The sequence below is a fragment of the Canis lupus genome, chromosome 1 (assembly GCF_048164855.1).
Source record: "Canis lupus baileyi chromosome 1, mCanLup2.hap1, whole genome shotgun sequence".
NCBI lineage: Eukaryota > Metazoa > Chordata > Mammalia > Carnivora > Canidae > Canis > Canis lupus.
The window spans coordinates 15430901-15451189 of NC_132838.1; the positions used below are offsets into that span (position 1 = coordinate 15430901).

The 20289-nt window shown below is 34.3% G+C and overlaps 1 protein-coding gene across 4 annotated transcripts in view; it reads left to right on the forward strand.

Annotated features, from left to right (window-relative positions):
• Positions 1-20289, forward strand: part of PIGN (phosphatidylinositol glycan anchor biosynthesis class N) — a 107772-nt gene that overhangs the window by 17366 nt on the left and 70117 nt on the right. For all 4 annotated transcript variants that reach the window (XM_072821679.1, XM_072821666.1, XM_072821673.1 and 1 more), the window contains 9 exons: positions 734-986; positions 3190-3311; positions 3794-3892; positions 5880-5986; positions 11232-11356; positions 12363-12493; positions 13375-13491; positions 16330-16370; positions 19106-19165. In XM_072821679.1, coding sequence (XP_072677780.1) covers positions 766-986; positions 3190-3311; positions 3794-3892; positions 5880-5986; positions 11232-11356; positions 12363-12493; positions 13375-13491; positions 16330-16370; positions 19106-19165 — 1023 coding nt within the window. In that variant the 5' untranslated portion in view covers positions 734-765. The remainder of the gene's footprint in view (positions 1-733; positions 987-3189; positions 3312-3793; positions 3893-5879; positions 5987-11231; positions 11357-12362; positions 12494-13374; positions 13492-16329; positions 16371-19105; positions 19166-20289) is intronic.

The window sequence follows — 20289 nt, forward strand, 5'->3', positions numbered from 1 at the left end:
TAACTATGTCTTCTTGGTGTTCCCTGTTGTATCCCATACACAGTTATGTATAGAATACTTTCAAGAATATTTAAATTGAAAGAATGAATATAACTTTCGCTTTTTTTTTTTTTTAATTGGTTCAGGAAACTAAAAGTGTTCCTTTAGTGAATGTACATTTTCTGAAACACATGGAATTTAACTACTTTTTCCTTCCTATAATTTAGCTAAATTGACAAAAATCATGTTATCTGTCAGCAGAATCTACAAGTCTCCTGAGCTGATAACCCAAAAAAAAAAAAAAAAAAATTCCACTAACATTTAAGTCATGTTAAATTCCAAGCCTATCAGTGGTGGTCATATGGGCAACCAAGAGCACCATGAATTATATTTTCTGTTTTATACAGGGTTTGATTTAACTGAACCCTGACTCATTTTAGGACTCATTTAATTCTTTGTTTTTTGATCCTCTGTTAGTTTTTATAAGCTTAGTGTGCATTAAAATTTATTAGCAATAGTTTATTGGTGTTAATTGTGTATTATACTTGAACTTTCTCTTTTTGTTTGAATGTATTTTATTTTAGTATTATCTCATTATTAAAAAATGTTTATTGTTGCTAGCATAAATGAAAGTGAAGTTGTAAATTATGTAACATTTTAACATATGTTCAATCTACACACAGTCACCAAAATATTGAAAAGATAAATAATTGCATTAAGGTTTACCCAAATTTAATTTTGTTTCCTCTTTCAGTCTTTTTTGAAGATTAATTAGTTACCCTGGATATGCTGCTCTTCTTTATTTTGGGATTGCTTGTACATTTTGTGTTCTTCGGCTCCATCTTTGATATTTATTTTACATCTCCTTTGGTTCATGGAATGACTCCTCAGTTAACACCATTGCCTCCTCCAGCAAAAAGATTAGTACTGTTTGTTGCTGATGGCCTGCGAGCAGATACACTTTATGAATTAGACGAAAATGGAAATACTAGAGCGCCATTTATTAGGTAAGCATGTTAGCTGATGCAAAGACCTCTCTGGAAAATGTTGTCTTGCCACTGTTTTATCTCATGTTGGACATAGAAGTGATGATGAGAAAGGCAATAGGGGCAAATATATATCTGCCTTTGTCTTGGGATTAACAAATTTATTTCCTCCCAGGAGATATGTATGACATTAGCTGCTTGGCCTACCTTGTCCTAATTATCCAAACCTGGCTTACAACTCACTGTATTATCTTTTTCTTATAAAATAAACTTGCTATATTTTAAAAATAATGACCAGCATAAATATTAATGAATTGCTAATTACAGTGGTATTTAACTAGAAAATATAGAGTTCAACTGATAATACACCTATAAAATATATGAAGCCCTTCCAAGTTAATATTGGTGTTCAATGTGATTTTAGAGTCTGAAGTGGCTTTGAAAAGAAATGTTTAATTTTTTAAACTGTTGGGGCTCCTACAACTATAATTGTTTTTTTTCTGATTAGTGGCGTGTCCCTCAAAAGCCCTTCTTAATGCTGTTGTATGTAGAGAGATTAAAACTCAAATCCAAGTGGAAATTTATCTAAAATATTTCACCTTCCCTTGTTCTCACCTGCCATCACTACTTTATCTCTTTACTGTGCTTTAGTTTTCTTTATAGTACTTAGCATGTGCAGGTTCCTTGAAACCTGGGCCTTTGTTTTATATACCACTTTATTTCCAGTTCTTAGAACATGGTAGGCAGTTAAATATTTGTTGACTGCTAGAGTAATGAATGAACTTGGATTCCTGTCGAATTTCCAGAAATAAATTTATGGTGGCTCAAAGGAATGCATTAGATAAAAGTAATTAAGTGAGCAACTCAGGGCAGTGGAAAATGTGAGTAGGAAAATAAGATCATAGTTAAGTGCACTTCACAAGAATGTGTCACATTAATTTCCACAAATAACTTAAAATTTAGGTGTATATTTAGATGACTTTCTTAGTTGTCAAAGAAAGGAGAAAAATACAGTTCATCGCAAATTAATAAAAGTATACCAGTTATTAGGGAAAAGGTGAGCCTCCCTGGTGGCACTTCTTTCTCCTTTGGGTGGTAGGTAGCAGGCCAAGAGCTCACGTGGTTGGTATGCCTTGGGTTATATGCCATCGTGTGTTTACAATTTCAGAAATCTAGTTTTTTTTAAAACCTGTTTGTAAAATGTTTTACTTGTTCCTCATTTTCTTTCTTAAAAAATATGATCTGAACTGATCAAAATGTTTTCAACAGAGATGTGCAAATTTCTTTTTTATTTTTTAAAGTAGTTTTTTCTAAAAGATTTTATTTAATGAGAGATAGAGAGAGAGAGAGGCAGAGAGAAAAGCAGGCTCCATGCAGGGAGCCCGATGTGGAACTCAATCCTAGGTCTCAAGGATCACGCCCTGGACCGAAGGCAGGCGCTCAACCGCTGAGCCACCCCAGGCGTCCCCCAAATTTCTTTCTACCTCTACTTTGTGTTGAAATTTACTTTTCATTAAATACTGAAGAAGTTAAAAAATATTTTTCCCTTAACAAATGGTTCAATGGTTTTCAAACTATGCATGCATTTTACCAAAATTGTTTTTAGTTTGAGGTAATTCAGTATTAAAGAGTATCTAAACCAGTACTTGTAGTTATTGTTATGGGCTTCAAACATTCATCTTAAAAACTGTTACCAATGCAGTCAGTGTTTTATAGCTCATTACTCTGTTGCTCTTTAACCTGCAGTGGCATTGCTGGTCCTTTGCTTTCATTGCAATACAGTTTAAAATCTCATGACATTTCACTGCTAAACACTTTTGCATGCATCACCTAAGAACAAGGACTTTCTCCTATATGACTGCATCTACCACATCTCACCTAATGAAATTGACATTTATAGAGCAATATTGTGTGAGTCAGTTAATTCTCATGTAACAAACTATCTGAATACTTTGTGACTTCCTACAACAATCCTTTATTTTGTTTCACAGTTCTTTGTAGTGGTTGGATGGTTCTTTGTCTCGCCTAAACTCATTTATGCTGCTGAATCCAGCTAGTCAGAGGGCTAGAACTGGGCTCAGCTGGGATTGGAAAGATTCCTTTCCTAGTTAAATTTTGAGTCATTTTTGGGGTTTGATTCCTCTGTAAAAATCTTATTTTTTCTAAAGCTCTAGCAGGATTTAATCATAGTCTGTGTTAACTATTGATCTATAATATCTTTTAGGAATATCATCATGCATGAAGGCAGCTGGGGGATATCTCATACACGGGTGCCAACTGAATCTCGGCCAGGTCATGTAGCCCTGATAGCTGGGTTTTATGAAGATGTCAGTGCAGTTGCCAAAGGTATTGTCTATATTCTATACAGATGACTTTCTGATATGAAAAATTTATGGCATATATATTGCTTCTTTACCACTGAATCATGACACAAGTGAAGTGTGTTTTGGCATACTTTTGGTAAGTATTTTAGTATAGCTTACTCATAAACACACACTGGTGTTGATTCAAGAATTAAGCTTTGGTCTTTTATTGTTCTGTGCTACTAAAATAACCTGACTGGATGGATCCATGGTTTTCCTAGATGTTAACTCTCAAAAGTTCAAAAGTGATTCTATATTTTAGTAAGAAGTAAATTATCTATTGTAAGCTTTAAAAAAATTATGGTATAATACATGTAACATAAAATCTATTACTTTGCATTTGTTCTGTAATTCTCATTGTTACTTTTTGAAGAATACTTCTTTAGAGGCTATACTAATATTTCACCGTTCACCGTGTATATATTACTATTGTTACTATTTGCTTCTTTTCTCAATGACCTGAAGGATGGAAGGAAAATCCTGTGGGATTTGATTCTCTTATTAATGAAAGCAGGTACACATGGAGCTGGGGAAGCCCAGATATCTTGACTATGTTTGCCAAAGGTAAGAGTCATTGATTATATTACATCAGATAGTATAGTAGTAAAACAATATGGTAATTTTTGTGTATTACTTACTATATTTTATTGATTTTTGAGATACTTGTTTTTAAATATTTAACATCTCTGACATAGGGACATATATTACAAAGGATAGATGTGTCTGTGTTTTTTTTCTTTTAGTTGTACTTGAAATATATGGGCACATTGTATAGTGGTTAGTATCTTGGATTCAATGAAATGGTATATGGCTCTAACATTTAACAGCTTTGTAATCTTGGGCAAGTTAGCTAACTTCTCTGAACTTCAGTTTGCCTTGTAAAATGTAATCATAATAATTTCTATCTCATAGGTTTGGTTTTAGGATTAAATTAGATAATTCCTGTGAAATATCTAGCAATGTGCTTATCACATAACTTTTCATTATGATGGTGATTTTGATGTCTGGTTCATTTTACTTTGATAATTTATTAAGTTTGTAGATACTTACATAAAGATTTAAGTGCTATGACTTGTAATTCCTATTTTCACATATTCAAGATCATGCCATTTGGATTTGTTATATTTGTTTCTATGCATTGATTAGAAATTTGTTTATATTATTTTTCTGAAATCCCGGATTCCATTTGAATTTTGTCATTAAATGCTTTTTAGTGAGAGCAGAATGACAGGTCATTTCACTTAAAGAAAGGTTTTGTAACATTATACTTAACCATAGGTGTAATCTTAATAATTGGCATTATTGAATATTATTATATGTCCTGAAAGGAAAAATATATGTTCAGAATTTTACATATGATATTCAAAGAACATAATTATGTACGTCAGGGCAAAGAAACCTCAGACTATTTGCCATTTATATATAGTCTCCTTTTTTTGGAAAGCAGTTTAGCTTTTGGGGGGACTGGTGGTGGTGAGTGACTATATGACCTTCCTACTTCTGGCTGTCACTGGAAGGACAGGACCAACACCTGAATCAAAAACAGTCCAATAGGAGTGTTCTATTTCTTAGAGTAACCAAAAAACCTACTCAGATCTGTACTTAGGATGTGGGAAGTGGAATGGCTGAGCGGTGGTAGTGTCATTGGAACTGAAGTGCTTCTATTAGAGATTATTACTTGGTCTGTCTCATCCTTATTACCCGTAAGAGCCTATCTCAGCAATTCACTAAGTTGATTACATTCTTAATCTTATAAATATGTAAGATTAATATGTTTGTTGACCCCTTCAAAGAATTTAACAATAGGCAATATTTATTCCTTTATATTAAGAAAAATACAGTTTATGAATAGGATAAGTGAAATATTTGAATTTTCTTCTTGCTTTAGGATGTACCAAATGACTTCATCTGTTTTAGATTGTAGCATTCACAGACGACAAATTTTTTGAATAGTTTAATCTGTACAGGGAAACGGACTTTGATGTTTATTTTTGTGCTGTTGTGTATTAGCATTGTGACTTTGGCTGAGTAATTAACTTACATGTAGTGTATCTGTAAAATTAGAATGGTGCTATGAGAACAAAAAGCAACAGCATGTTAAAGTAGTAGTCATAGTCCATTGCACTTAAAATAAATGTTCATTCTTTCTCCTGTCTTTCTCTTCCCTATTATAATATAAAATGCTGGGCAGCCCGGGTGGCTCAGCAGCTTAGTGCCGCCTTCAGCCCAGGACGGGATCCTGGAGACCCGGGATCAAGTCCCACGTCGGGCTTCCTGCATGGAGCCTGCTTCTCCCTCTGCCAATCTCTCTCTCTCTCTCTCTCTCTCTCTGTCTCTGTCTCTCATGAATAAATAAATAAAATATTTAAAATAATAATAATATAAAATTATATTATTTTTATAAATTAAAATTATAAATTAAAAAATTTAATAATATAAAATGCTTTGTGAAAAATTTTGGTTGCTCACAAAAATCTTTAAATAACTACTTCATATTTCATGACAGATTAAAAAATTGTTAAAAAGATTTTTCCCAAAATTTCCTTTTCAGGTGCTAGTGGAGACCATGTTTATGCATATAGCTATGATGCTGACAATGAGGATTTTGGTGCCCAGGATGTAACAAAACTGGATACTTGGGTTTTTGATAATATGAAGGTGAGTACTATTGAGGTGATCATCTTCAGCACATGTATTTGTACCTAAGTACTAGAAACTGATTTGTTAGTAAATGCATCTTAATTTTTCCTACTTGTATAAACTTGAAAGTTCTGTATTTGTACATACTATTTTAAAAAGACTAGATTCTAGGGATCCCTGGGTGGCGCAGCGGTTTGGCGCCTGCCTTTGGCCCAGGGCGTGAGCCTGGAGACCTGGGATCGAATCCCACGTCAGGCTCCTGGTACATGGAGCCTGCTTCTCCCTCTGCCTATGTCTCTGCTGCCCTCTCTCTCTCTCTCTGTGACTATCATAAATAAATAAAATTAAAAAAAAAAAAAGACTAGATTCTAAGAAATTACACTTTCTACAATAACCAATTAATGGAAGTTTTAAAAAAATCTGAAAAAAGATAACTTTTTGAATTTTCATATTTCTGACAGTGAAATGGGCTCCATAGATTGGAATTCAGGGAGCCTGCATTTCATTCCTATTTGCTGAATAGTCCTAGGTAAACCTCGATCTTTCTTTGACCATACATTAGTCTTTTAGCAGTGGAATCATGTAAGATGTATGAAAAATGCTTTTGAAAGTGCTGTTCAAATGGAATGCATTTATAATAACATGATTGTTTAAAAATTGCACTTCAGAGAAAGATAAGCAAAAACAAATTAGCAAGTTAGTCATAATATCCATATCCATGGGTTTCTCTAAGCAATAAAGGTGTTTAGACTATTTGATAGTGACAATTACCACAGTTTTCACCGGGGATCCAGTAGAATTCATTTTGAAAAATTGTGTGAAAATCTAAGTTGTGGATATTGCCTCTCTTTTCTTCCTGTCCATTGTTTCTCATTTAGATATAACAACTTATAATTTATCTGTTGTAAGAAGCACTCATTGATTGACCCTTAATGATTCTTCTTCTTACCAGTAGTGTCTTTCAAAGTGACCCTGCAGACTTCTCCATGATACAGTCATTTTTGTTAGCTTGTAAATGAATTCCTCAGTATGTGTCTTCATTTTTCTTTGTAGTTGCTTAGCAGGAATTAAGGGTTCAATACATTCTTTGATAAACCATATTTCTTCTATCAGGATCTTTCTCCTTGAAATTTTCTTTTTTCATTTAATGTATACTTTTGTCAACAGGGAAAACTTGAAATTAAGTAAGATCTCTTTAAGAAAATAATTGGCAAATTTTACTTAACTAATTATTATTTCTTAATGTAATCTACTTATGTTAGTATTTGCTGAAAGGCACTTGGCTTCTAATTTCATATACATAGCTAAAAATGCTCCAGAATCATGGATTTGATTCCTTGTGTATGGGCAGATATAGCTTGTGGCTGACCTGCGTTTATGCCTTTTTTCCTTTCTTTATTTCAACACTGCTAGTGATCAGAAAAAATTATTTGCCTATGACTTCATAAAATATGGCATATATGTATAATAATAACAGTAATATGAAATCATCAGCAATGGGAAAATGGTGTGAAGGGAAAAATATAGGGACTAAGAATATGCCTTTAGAAAATCATGATCTAGATAGGTAGAGGAAGGCTTTCCTGAGAGTATTAAAATGATCTCAGAAGTATTGGAAGAAATGGATGAATCTGGACTGCATGTGAACAAGTATTTCAGGCCAACAGCAATCAATATGCAAATCTTGGGCACTGAAGAGCCAGCATAATAGATTTGAGGAACTGAAAGAAAGGGAAGTTAAGGTGGCAGGAATACTGACTGGGAGCAAGATCTGAAGTAAGGCTAGAGAAGGAGTCAGGGGTCTTACCTAGACTTGTGTTCTGGTTAGATACTCAAGCTTAATCCAAGCAGAACAAATCCATGTAAATGTCTACTCACTCTTTTAAACTGTGGTAAAATACATATAACATAAAATTTGCCATCTTAGCCATTTTTAAGTGTACGGGTTCAGTAGTGTTAAGTATATTCATATTATTGTGCATCCAGACTCCAAAACTTTTTCATCTTGCAGAACCAAAACTCTGTGCTCATTAAATAACCCCCCATTTTCTTCCTCTCCCAGCCTCTGGCAACCACCATTCTACTTTGTTTCTATGTATTTGTTCCTATATGTCTATGTTTTGTACCTAGATACCTCATATAAGTGGAACCATACTATATTTGTCCTTTGTGAGTGGCTTAGTGTGATTTCATTTAGTATAATGTCTTTAAGCTTCATTCATGTTGAATCCATTTGCTTTTTAAAGTTCTGTTTGTGTATCATCTCCTTTATTAGGCCTTCCATGACTTCCCTTTGCTTCACCTCACTTCCAGTTCCACTTAGATAATCCTCTTCTATATTCCCTTGGTACCTCTATCTTAAGTACTTTATTATGCTATACCATAATTCTTGATACTCTGGCAGATCCCCCTTCAATTCTGAATACATCTTGTTGGTAGAGATACTGACTTTTTCTCATTGTTAACTCATTTCCTAGCAAGGAATCATCTGGTACATAGATACAAGTATTAGCTTAGATTAGGTTCAGTTCTGTGTGATAGGGGGAAAAACAGCTTAAAAGTTTACTTTTATCTCAGTAAAGATAGTGCCAGAAGTAGGCAGCCCAGGATTGATGCAGTCCAGGACTTCCATATGGTTCCGTGGTGTCAATAAGACCCAGTCTCTTGAATTTCTCCTCTGTCCTCAGAGCATGAGTTTTATCTTCAGAGTTGTTATTTCAAAGAGCCTTAGGTCTTCATAGTCTTTTGACTGAAATACTTGATTTATATCTCATTGCCACAACCACTAAGGCACACTTAGCTGTAAGAGAGGATGGGAAATATGTAGGTTTTAAGGTTGAGCATTGCCATGTTTCATGAAATCACAGAATCACTCAGAAAAATCACTCAGAAAAAGAGAGTGCATGTTGGGGTAGTCATCCAATAGTTTCCCATGACACACAACAAATATTCGTTGAGTATAGAAATGAACGAGTCTGTTCGCAAGATAAGAAACAGTAGGAGTGGGATCCCTGGGTGGCGCAGCGGTTTGGCGCCTGCCTTTGGCCCAGGGCACGATCCTGGAGACCCGGGATCGAATCCCACATCGGGCTCCCGGTGCATGGAGCTTGCTTCTCCCTCTGCCTATGTCTCTGCCTCTCTCTCTCTCTCTCTGTGACTATCATAAATAAATTTAAAAAAAAAAAAGAGAGAAAAAAAAGAAACAGTAGGAGCTGATGGTCACGAGTAGAGTAGATATGGAAGGGAGAGTAACTAGAGTATATATTACCTCTTGTGTCCAAAAGACTTTTTTTTTTTTTAATTTTAAACCTCAGTAGTGTTACCATTTCTTTTTTTTTAAATTTATTTTTTATTGGTGTTCAATTTACCAACATACAGAATAATGCCCATCACCCATTCACTCCCACCCCCCACCCTCCTCCCCTTCTACCACCCCTAGTTCATTTCCCAAAGTTAGCAGTCTTTATGTTCTGTCTTCCTTTCTGATATTTCCCACACATTTCTTCTCCCTTCCCTTATATTCCCTTTCACTATTATTTATATTCCCCAAATGAATGAGAACATATAATGTTTGTCCTTCTCCGATTGACTTAACTTCACTCAGCCAAAAGACTAACTTTTAAAAAGCCCTTAGGAATCTAACAGGTTGAACTCTGTAAGATTAGTATTTCATAGTCTCCCAGATCTTATGTCCATATATGAATGAATAGCACTTTTTCCATAGTGGAAATTTTTTTTTTTTTTTTTTTTTACAGTCATGGAACAAATTTTAACTTCAGGTGCTAGGTTTTTGGGGGTTTTGTCAGCTTTCAATTATATCTTTAGGGGGGATGCTTGGGTGGCTCAGCGGTTAAGCGTCTGCCTTCAGCTCAGGGCGTGATCCTGGAGTCCCAGGATCGAGTCCCACATCGGACTCCCTGAATGGAGCCTGCTTCTCCCTCTGCCGATGTCTCTGCCTCTCTCTCTGTGTCTCTCATGAATAAATAAATAAAATCTTTATAAAAATGTTATATCTTTAGGGTTTAACTCCTTTCTTTTGAAGAACTTGCCACTTCTACCTAGATTAAAAACTTCTTAGGGGTAAAGTAAAATGTATATGAAAGCTAGGGACAGTTTTATGCTTTTGAGGAGGCTGTAGCAGGTTACATTCTATTCTTCAATAGCAGGCTTCTCTATATGGCACCATGTGTATTTTTTTACTTCTATTCTTCAATAGCAGGCTTCTCTATATGACACCATTTGTATTTTTTTAGTCTTTATAATAATGAAGAATCATTTCAAAATATATTTCAGATTTTTATTGAACAATTAAATCACTCTTGTTAAAGTTACCATCTATTACATGGTTAGAGACATTTATGTGAATGGTAATTATGTATCTTGGCATAGCCTGTTAACTTACCTAAAATAATTTAAAAGTGTTCCCCACAGGGCAGCCCCAATAGCCCAGTGGTTTAGCACCACCTTCGGCCCAGGGTGTGATCCTGGAGATCTGGGATCAAGTCCCACGTCAGGCTCTCTGCATGGAGCCTGCTTCTCCCTCTGCCTGTGTCTCTGCCTTTCACTCTCTGCGTCTGTCATGAATAAATAAATAAAATCTTAAAAAAAAAAAAAAGTATTCCCCACAGGTACTTGTTTACATGTTCATGTGTATGTAAGTAGAAGTTATGATTTTTGTCTTAGAACAGCATTATGAATCCAGCTTATCATTATGAAATTAATAAAATAATTTTTGACCCGTGTTTTATTAAGTTAGGGCATTTTTCTCTCATACAATGTGAAGAACATATTCTAGTCTTGGACAAAGGAGACTGTTTAGAAGCTATTCACAATGATCCAAGTGAGCAATTATGGTTGGACTTGTTGGATTCAAGTAGTAACCTAGCCAGGACAGTGAGAAATAGTCCAGCTTTGAAAACATTTAAAAATGATAAAATGCTCCTAAAATGTTGCCTCTAGTACTATTTTATTTGGCTCTTGACAAAATGTTTCTTCAACCTGCTGTATTTTATTCAAGGCTTATGAGGTCTTCATGAAATCAGGTGCCCCTTCCTATAACTTTTTCTTGGCCTACTTATTACCCGGAAAATAGCTCACTCATTATTCAACAATACGGACTTTGTGTTGATGGTCCCAAGGACAAATTTAAACAAAATAAGATAATTTAATTTTATAGTTATAAATGCAATTAAATGTTTTCGTCAGAATTACTTTTAAATAAAATAAATGAACTAAATTTCTTTAACTGATTTGTTACATATAGGAATTCTTTCATGCTGCCAGAAACAACCAATCTTTGTTTTCTAAACTAAATGAAGAAAAAATAGTTTTTTTCTTACATTTATTAGGAATAGATACAAATGGACATGCTCACCGACCAACATCGAGGTAATTTTAATGCTGTGTTTAATTTTGTGTTTTTAAGGGACCCAACTATTCTGTTTAATGTTTTAAAATATTATAATTTGTTTGTAATTCTCACATTGCTTATATTCCATATTCTTCAGGCAGGGAAAAACTATATATTTTAGAAATACTTAAGTAAATCTTGGGGGAAAACATTTATGTGGTATTAATATTGTGATATTAATATATCACAAGAAGATATAATTAGCTATTCTTTATGTGTTCCATTTAATAAGTATTGTGTCTAGCAAATAATTGTATCAAGTTTTCTATACCGTATTTCAGTAGCACTCCTTATATAGAACAGCAATTATTTTTCTCAGTTTTGTAGACCATAAGAGTAAGAATCCATGTTTTACTTTTATTCTTTATTTAGAATTTGGCTTAGATATGTCTAATTGTAACTACAGCCTATTGATTAGTTGCCATTAATGAATACCTCATGCTCCCCTTCTTGAACATGATGGACTGTTTCAGGTGATAGAGTTCATACCAGACCAACCTTTTCAACTGTATAGAATGCTTAAATATAATTTGTTTAAAATATTATATTATTGTTTTATATCATAAACATTCTACAGGATGGAAACGTTTTATACTTGAAGCAGTGATACCTATTAATACGACAGGAACAATATAGTTTGCATTATGAGAGACATGAACTTGGAAGTCATAATTAATGCATCTGAGATGTAAAAAGCATTCATTAAAATGTACTTGCTAACTAATATAGAAGAGTATTCTCCTTTTAAACTATTTTTGAAAACCATTTCAGATTCTTTTGCTTCTTTAAAAGGAGAGAATATAAAAAGAAAGGAGAAAATATTATTTTTGACAATTTAAAGAACCCTGATTTTAAAATATTAAAGACGAAATCTTAAAGTATTTTAAGAGTTACCAACTTTAGATGTAATTAGTTCACGTTGAAGAAATTTGAGTTTTCCAAATTAATGTAATTTAATTTATTTTTCTGTTTCTTTTTAAACAGGGAATATAAGGACAATATTAAAGTAGTTGATGAGGGAATGAAAGAAATTGTATCCATGCTTGAAGATTTTTATGGAAATGATGGGAAAACAGCATTTATCTTTACTTCTGACCATGGAATGACAGATTGGGGTTAGTCTGTCTTTACGCGACATGTACTTTATGATTAAAGTAGTGGTGAATGTAGCTTGCAGATATCTTGTAATGTTGAAGCAGGTTAGATGTCTTAGTATATGCAAAGTGTCTAGCACACAACAATTGCCTGCTTAATGTGTTAGTGTAAAAAATCTGATCTTATGTAAAAAATCTATCTTCTAGCTATAAAAGGGATATATTCTCATTTAAAATGAGAAATTAGAGAAAAGCGTGGAGAAGAAAACAAAGTATCTATCCTGTTATTCTTCTTAGAGTTGGTTGTAAGTGATGACAAACAAGGTAAAGTTAAGGTGGTATGACCAGGGACCCTCAGGCTCCTGGAGGTCTCCCCTAGATGAGCTTGTCCTCCCTGTGAGACTCCCAAGGCAAACACAGTGTGTACACAGAGAACAAAATCAGGCAAAGATGAGATTTGGGTCCCCAAATCACAGTATAGAATTCTAGTGAACTAGTTCCACTCTCTAAAGGCCTTTTGGCTATATCAGCCAAAGTAGCCTTAAAGAACCTTATCAAAGAGATATTGCTGTCCTCTCCAGAACAGAGCTGGAGTTGACTGACTGCTTGCCCTATACAGAGCTACTCTTGTGGCATCTCCTCCAAGTCTTAATGATACTATTCTCGTTCTTCTTTCAGCCAGTCAACAGATACTCTTTTTGTTTTATTTTTGATGCTCTGATATGCTTTGGGAATATTTATAAACTAATTGTTATGCAGTGTTGCAAGCATTTGGGAGGAGTGTGGTGGCCAGAAGTAGAATTACTTATGGATTAACTCTTTAAAATTTACTATTTAAAAAAAATGTAGGTATAAGTTCCTATATACTTACTTGTCTTATTACTCTTTTGTCTTATTGGTAGGTTTCCATGGGGCTGGTCATCCTTCAGAGACTTTAACTCCTTTTGTCACTTGGGGAGCTGGAATCAAGTATCCCCAAAGAGTATCAGCTCAGAAATTTGATGATGCATTTTTAAAAGGTAGAGACATTTATCTTTATTGGTTTTATAAATATAACAGTTTAAAATAAAACCAAAGTTTACCTTTAAAAAATCACTTTTCAAGTTACAGTTTTCATTTTTATATTTGTATCATTATAATTTTTAAGTATTACTTTTGTATAGTTGATATTATTTGGTTTATAATATTCAGGTTGAAATACGTAGTCTTAGGTGTGCTCGTACAGCTCAGTTGGTTAAGCTCAGTGGTTAATCCCACTCTTGATTTTGGCTCAGGTCATGATCTCAGAGCCATGGGATCAGGCCCTTTGTCAGGTTTCTGCACTGGATTAAGATTCTCTTTCTCCCTCCTCCCCACTCCTCCCTGCTCACACATGTGTGCACACACATGCACTCTGTCTCTCTCAAAAAAAAAAAAAAAAAAAAAGAAGAAGAAGAAGAAGAAATATATGGTCTTAGTTATCTGCCTTACGAAAGGTACAAGTATAAATTATACAATTACTTTTTTTTTCCCACAAGCCTTTTTATTGCTGAGATTTACATTAAACACTTGAGTCGAATCTTATCTGCAAAGACTGTCACTCAGATAAATCAGACAGATGTCACAATTGACATTTCACAACTGGACTGATTTTGCTGTGTCTCTAGTACTTTTGAAGATTCTCTGTTACTCAAGCTTCCCTTCCTTCCTAATCCATTTTATTCATGAAAATGAATTCCTTTTTCCTGAAGCTCTGCTTATTTTCTAAGGTAGGGTTTTTTTCAGAGTTCCAAAATTGTTATTAATTGGACAAAAAAAATTCCTTTTAGATCCTTACTCCAGATTAGCTGCATAAAACTCATCCAAAACAACATGTTAAAAATGCAGATTACAAAACAGATTTCCAGACCTTGTCACTAGATACTTTAATTCCATGAGTCTGGATTAGCCCTAGAAATTTTCTTTTTAAAACTTTCTCCAGGGATTCACACTGACAGCCATGTTTAGGCATTTCTATCATAGAGGACTCTTTTTGGTTTGCATAATAAGATTTCCTTAAATGACTTCTTTGAATTTATTTTTATTTCGTGATATAATTGTCTTACCATTTTAATTTGAATTCATGTTTTGAAAGTATACAACTCAGGGGGTTTTAGTATATTCACAAGACTGCAGTCACCCCTACCATCTAATTACAAAACATTTCAATCAGCACCCCAAAGAAACCTGTGACCCATTAGAGAACACACCTTATTTCTCCCTCTCTCTATCACCTGGCAACCATTGCTCTACTTTCTTTCTCTCTCTCTCTTCTGGATCTGCTTATTTCATATAAGTGGAATTACTCATTGTATGGTCTTTGTGTCTGGCTTCTTCCACTTGGCATAATTTTTTTCAAGTTTCATCTGTGTTTAGTATGTATAGTTTATTTTTTATAGCTGAATAATATTCTATTGTATGTATAGACCATAGTGTTTTTGTATGGACCATATTTTATTTATTCAATCATCTTATGGACATTTGGGTTGTTTCTATTTTTGGCTATTATCATGGTGCTGCTGTGAACATTTGTGTAAAAGTTTTTATGTAGACATGTGTTTGCATTTCTCTTGGATAGATATATACCTAGGGATGAAATAAATGGGTCATATGTAACTCTGTGTTTAATTTTTTGCAGACTGCCACACTGTTTTCTAAAGCAGCTTCAACATTTTATATTCCTATGCTTTGTGGTAAAGGGATTAGATTGGGTCTAATAGAAACTAAGTTAAGTAGTATGTTTGTACTTAGGAGATAAAACTTTATTTTGGCACTTGATTTCTCAGTGAATTAATATTTAGGATAATTTGACTTCAAAAATTATTATAAAAGAAATATACGTTTTTATGTGAATAAAACATCATAACTTATAGAGAAAGGGAATGTGCGTTTTTTTCCTCATCAGGTGATTAGTGTGAATTTTTAGTAGCTGACTAGTAGAAACTGAAGATTTTTTAAACTTTATTAGCTTATTAAAAGAAATTTCATCATAAAACATCTTAGAACCCTTTTGGTAATATATCTTAAAGTCATTAAAATAAGGGATAGTCTCATAATCATTTGTTTTGATAACTGTTTATTGAAGTTTCTGAATTTGTAGAAAAATAGGGGACAGATATCTCTGAAGGCAATTTGAAATAGTAATGCATGGGTAGCCCGGGTAGCTCAACGGTTTAGCGCCACCTTCCGCCCAGGGTGTGATCCTGAAAACCCGAGATCGAGTCCCATATCAGGCTCCCTGCATCTCTCTCTGCCTGTGTCTCTGCCTCTCTCTCTCTCTATATGTCTCTTATGAATAAATAAATAAAATCTTTAAAAAAAATAGTAGCTCATTACTCACTATGGTATTTTAACATTTAGGATTAGTGACAGTAGGAATATCACAGCTACAATTTTAAATATTTTGCAAGCAACTGCCATTAGAGAAGAAAAAAGGTTTAGGTTGTCTAATGGACTATCAATTGCTTTAATTACTCCCTGGAGCAGGACTGTCAGTTGTAGTCATGCCGACAGCTGTTATCATTGTGCCTTTTACTTCCATCTTCCCTTCCTCGGGTTTTTGATGTTTTGAAACAATTATCTGCGAATGAGCATTTTGAAAGTTTAAGAAGTCATCACAGAAGACATCAAATATTAACTTTAAAGCTATTCTTTGAAAATTCTAGTTTTAAAAATATATAGCTCTACCTGTTTAAGTACCCTTTTTATTCATAGTTGACTTAAAATAGACTTTCCCAATACTTTCTTTTGTCATTACACCTTGATCTCTCTTAATAATGAAAGTGTTTTTGTTTTGTTTTTAATCTTAACATCAGCTCTTGTGTCTAATTGTGTTTCAGAATGGAAATTAGAGAACTGGAAGAGGCAAGATATCCATCAGGTATTCAGTACAATTTAATCACTTTCAAATTTAATTTTCTCTCCTATAAGAAGTTTAGACCAGAAAAATCTGAAAAACAGTATTAATAATAACGATGATAAAGGATTTTTCAAAACATTTCAGTTACCAAGGGAAATCCATCTAATGCAAATATTTTAACTCAACTGATCTTCCTTCTAGCAAAATAAAAAAAGCTCAAGTAAAACTGAAAAAAGACTCCCTCTAAATAACATTGGCTAATTAAAGAATTATTATGTAAATTGAAATCTGGATGCTTGTTCAGTTTCTATGATTTCTTGTCATGGTTGCCTTGCTTAGTTGCTTTAAGCACAGACATAATAAATAATAAAATCCTATTATGAGTTTTTTTCCCTGTAGTATGTGAGTTACCATTTCTTTTTTATTAACACATATTTTATCTTTAATTCTACCCAGGATACTTACAAATGCAATGGAAAAAAGATGACAAGAATATAGATTACTCAGCTAGAAACCTTAGGTTACAGGAAAATGCATGGCCAACCTAATCAAGTTAGACTGGTAACATGTATAAATATGAAGCATGGAATTTTCATTGTTGAAGATATGCTATGTAAACAGCCATCTTCACTATTTGTAGAAGGCATGGCATTATTGGATATGGCCTCCAAAGTGGTAGGAATATTTTACCTTCTCTAGGTAACCTCACAAGCTGGCATTCCTTTTTTGGTGAATAAACCAAGGTCTAAAATCTCATTTTTAGGCCTGTGATTGCAGAAGCCTGTTCTCTGTCAGCTTATTAAGAATGGTCTTTTCTCTCAGGTTAACTGCATATCACCTAAATGAATCGAAATGTGTAAGATTAGAATAACAGTTTAATTAATTTTGCAATAAAGATCACTATCAGAGGAATAGGGAATATCTTGAAGATCATAAAACATGTTTTACTTATAGTGAGACTGGATTATAATTTAAAACTAAATATAGATTCAGCTATTGGTCTCTGAATGCTCCTACCTCAAATCTGCTTTAGAGGAGAATTTCTTTATAAATTCCTTCCACCAGCATTGTTATGTGTCTGCGGTGTGTTTAGACCTTGGCAGAGATTAGCATTAAACATGTATAAGGGATATAATGATGAGTAAAAGCAGATACAATGCCTGCCCTAGGAAGCTTACAGTTTAGGGGTGAGAATAGATATTAACTGAATTATTATATGAATAAATATAACATTACAGCTGTGCTAAGTGCTACAAGAGAGGACTGTGAAACCATGAGAGCAGAGTGGAATTATCTGGTAGACGGTATGGTCAATAAAGTCTTCCTGAGACATTGAGGATTGAGCTGAGACTGAAGCATAAGTAGGAGTCACCAGGCACATGATATTCTCCCTCCACTTCAGGCAGAGGGAGCGTCATGTACATAGAGCTCTGGGAAGAGAATACATAGCATATTAAAGGATCACAGAGCAACTGAGGCTGTGGTATGAGGTCTGGGTAGGCACTAGACCCCACAGGGCATTATGAGCCAATGGACTTAATCCTAAAGCTTGGGGAAACCCTTCAAGTATTTGAAGCTTGGAGAGTGATATGATCTTTTTGTGAAAGGATTTGTCTGGCGCTGCTTGGAGAACAGATTAGAGGAGGCCAAACAGTGGATTCTAGGGAAAAGGGAGAAGGCAGAGGCAATTGGAGTTTTCCAGTGTTGTGTGGGAATGCTACTTCGTAAAAAGAGTCTAGATAATAAAAAAGTGAGAAGCATTGAAAGCCTGAGACCAAACTTCAACTTTAAATGGGGAATTAGAATAGTATCTGGAAAGGAGCCACAGTGAGATTGAAGACACTCAGTGGAGTGCAGTATTACAGAAGCTGAGAAGGGAATGGTCTACACAGTGCTGCTGAGAGGCCAACTAGTTAATATAACTACAACAGCATTTTTGGCCACCATTTATTGCAGGATTATTATGTGCCAGGTACTTTATAAATTTAATCTCATTTAATTATGCCATAACTCTGTAAGGGAGAGTTTTTTAAATAAATAAATGATAAGGAAACCAAGGCATTGGGGAGGTTAAATAATCTGCCCCTAATCTTAAGAGATTGCAGGCAAGGATTTGGAACTGGGAATTCTGACATCTAAGCACTTTACTGCCTGAAAAGTTGTAAGGACTAATATAAAAACAGCCAACCAGATCTAGAGAAACAGAGAGTGTTAGCTCTCTAAGGGAGAGTGGTCTATGGGATGATGAAAGGTCAAAAAAGGAAGTGGGGGTGGGTTGAGGAGTGATGGGGAGTTCCAGAAGTGGAGGTAGAAGCACAAACAACTCTGGGAAACTAGGAGCTATATGTCTTTTCTGGATTTCACTGGCTGGCCAAACCTTCTGGTATATACTTTTTCTTTAGTTAATATATATATTTCTCCAGTTAGAGCCTTCTATTGCTATTCATTTTCTGTATAGTTGAGGCATACTGAAAAACTATTACATGAAGTAGTCAAGTTCTTAGGTACCAGAGTGGGTAACTTTTTGTTCTAGCATGTTTTACATTTGGGGCTTTTCAAATGTATTTTTTTATACATTAATGCTGCTATAGCAAATGACATTTTTAGAGATTCATATCTATTGTGTATTAAATGTTGGAAGGTAATGGATTATAGTGAACATCAAGATTATAGTCCAAAATATAGTTGCATTAGATTATTTAATTTTCTTACTGATGTCTGTAGATTTATTAGAACTGATTTTTTTCTGTTTGTAGGCCGATATTGCACCATTAATGGCTTCTCTTATTGGAGTTCCCTTTCCCCTTAATTCAGTGGTAAGAAATCAAATTTTCTTATCAGCTCTCAGAAGATAAAAGTGTACAGTAAAATTTCCTTTTTTATGTCTTTCTGAATAATCTTTGGATACATAAAACTGTCCTTTCTTTCTAAGTATGTAATATCTCATAACTGTGGGCATGTTACAATCTACAATATGGAGTACTAGCCTAATAGCTTTTCTTTAAACATTTTTTATTTTCTAAAATGTGTACAGGTTTATCTTTGTATTTCAGTTATAAGTGGTAAAAATATAGAAGTAATTTTTATTTGCAAGCAGCAGAAACTAGATCCATTTAAAGGGAATTTGTTAAAAGGATCTTGCTGGGTTGTTGAATCAAAGGGGTGCTCAAAAACCAGGCATGGAAATGAGCAGGGACAAAGGACACCGGAGACTTCAAAAGAAGAACCAAACAGTTGTGCCCAGGGTACCAACACTAGGGGCGAATAGCATTACACTTACACTTTTTGTGTCTTGACTCTCAAGAGTCAAATTCCAGTGCTTACCATCTGAGTGGGCTAGCCTGGGTTACTTGTCTATCCTTCAGTAAAGGAAGGTGGGGCTCCATTGGAAACCCACTATGTTAGATCCAGTGGGGGAGATTTTCCTTTTTTTTTTTTTTCCCCAAGATTTTATTTAAATTCAAGCTAGTTAATATATAATATAGTATTAGTTTCAAGAGTAGAATTTAGTGATGATTCATCATTTACATACAACACCTAGTGCTCACTGCAACAAGTGCCCTCCTTAATGCCCATCACCCATTTCACCCATCCCCTCGCACCCCCATCCACTGCCCCTTCAGTAACCCTAGTTTGTTTTCTATAGTTAGGAGTCTCTTATGGTTTGCCTCCCTCTCTGTTTTTATCTTATCTTTTTCTTCCCTTCCCCTATGTCCATCTGTTTTGTTTCTTAAATTCTACAGTGAGTGAGATTTCTAAACATAGAATGGTAATGCTTTTAAGAATGGGAACTGGAATGCTGAAAAGCCAAAAAAAAAAAAAAAATATATATATATATATATATCCATTCCAACCAGCCATTCTTATTAGGTTTCAAATCAAACTTTTAATAAATGTTGTCTAACTCAGAACTCTGAGTAAATGACCCTTACAGTCATGT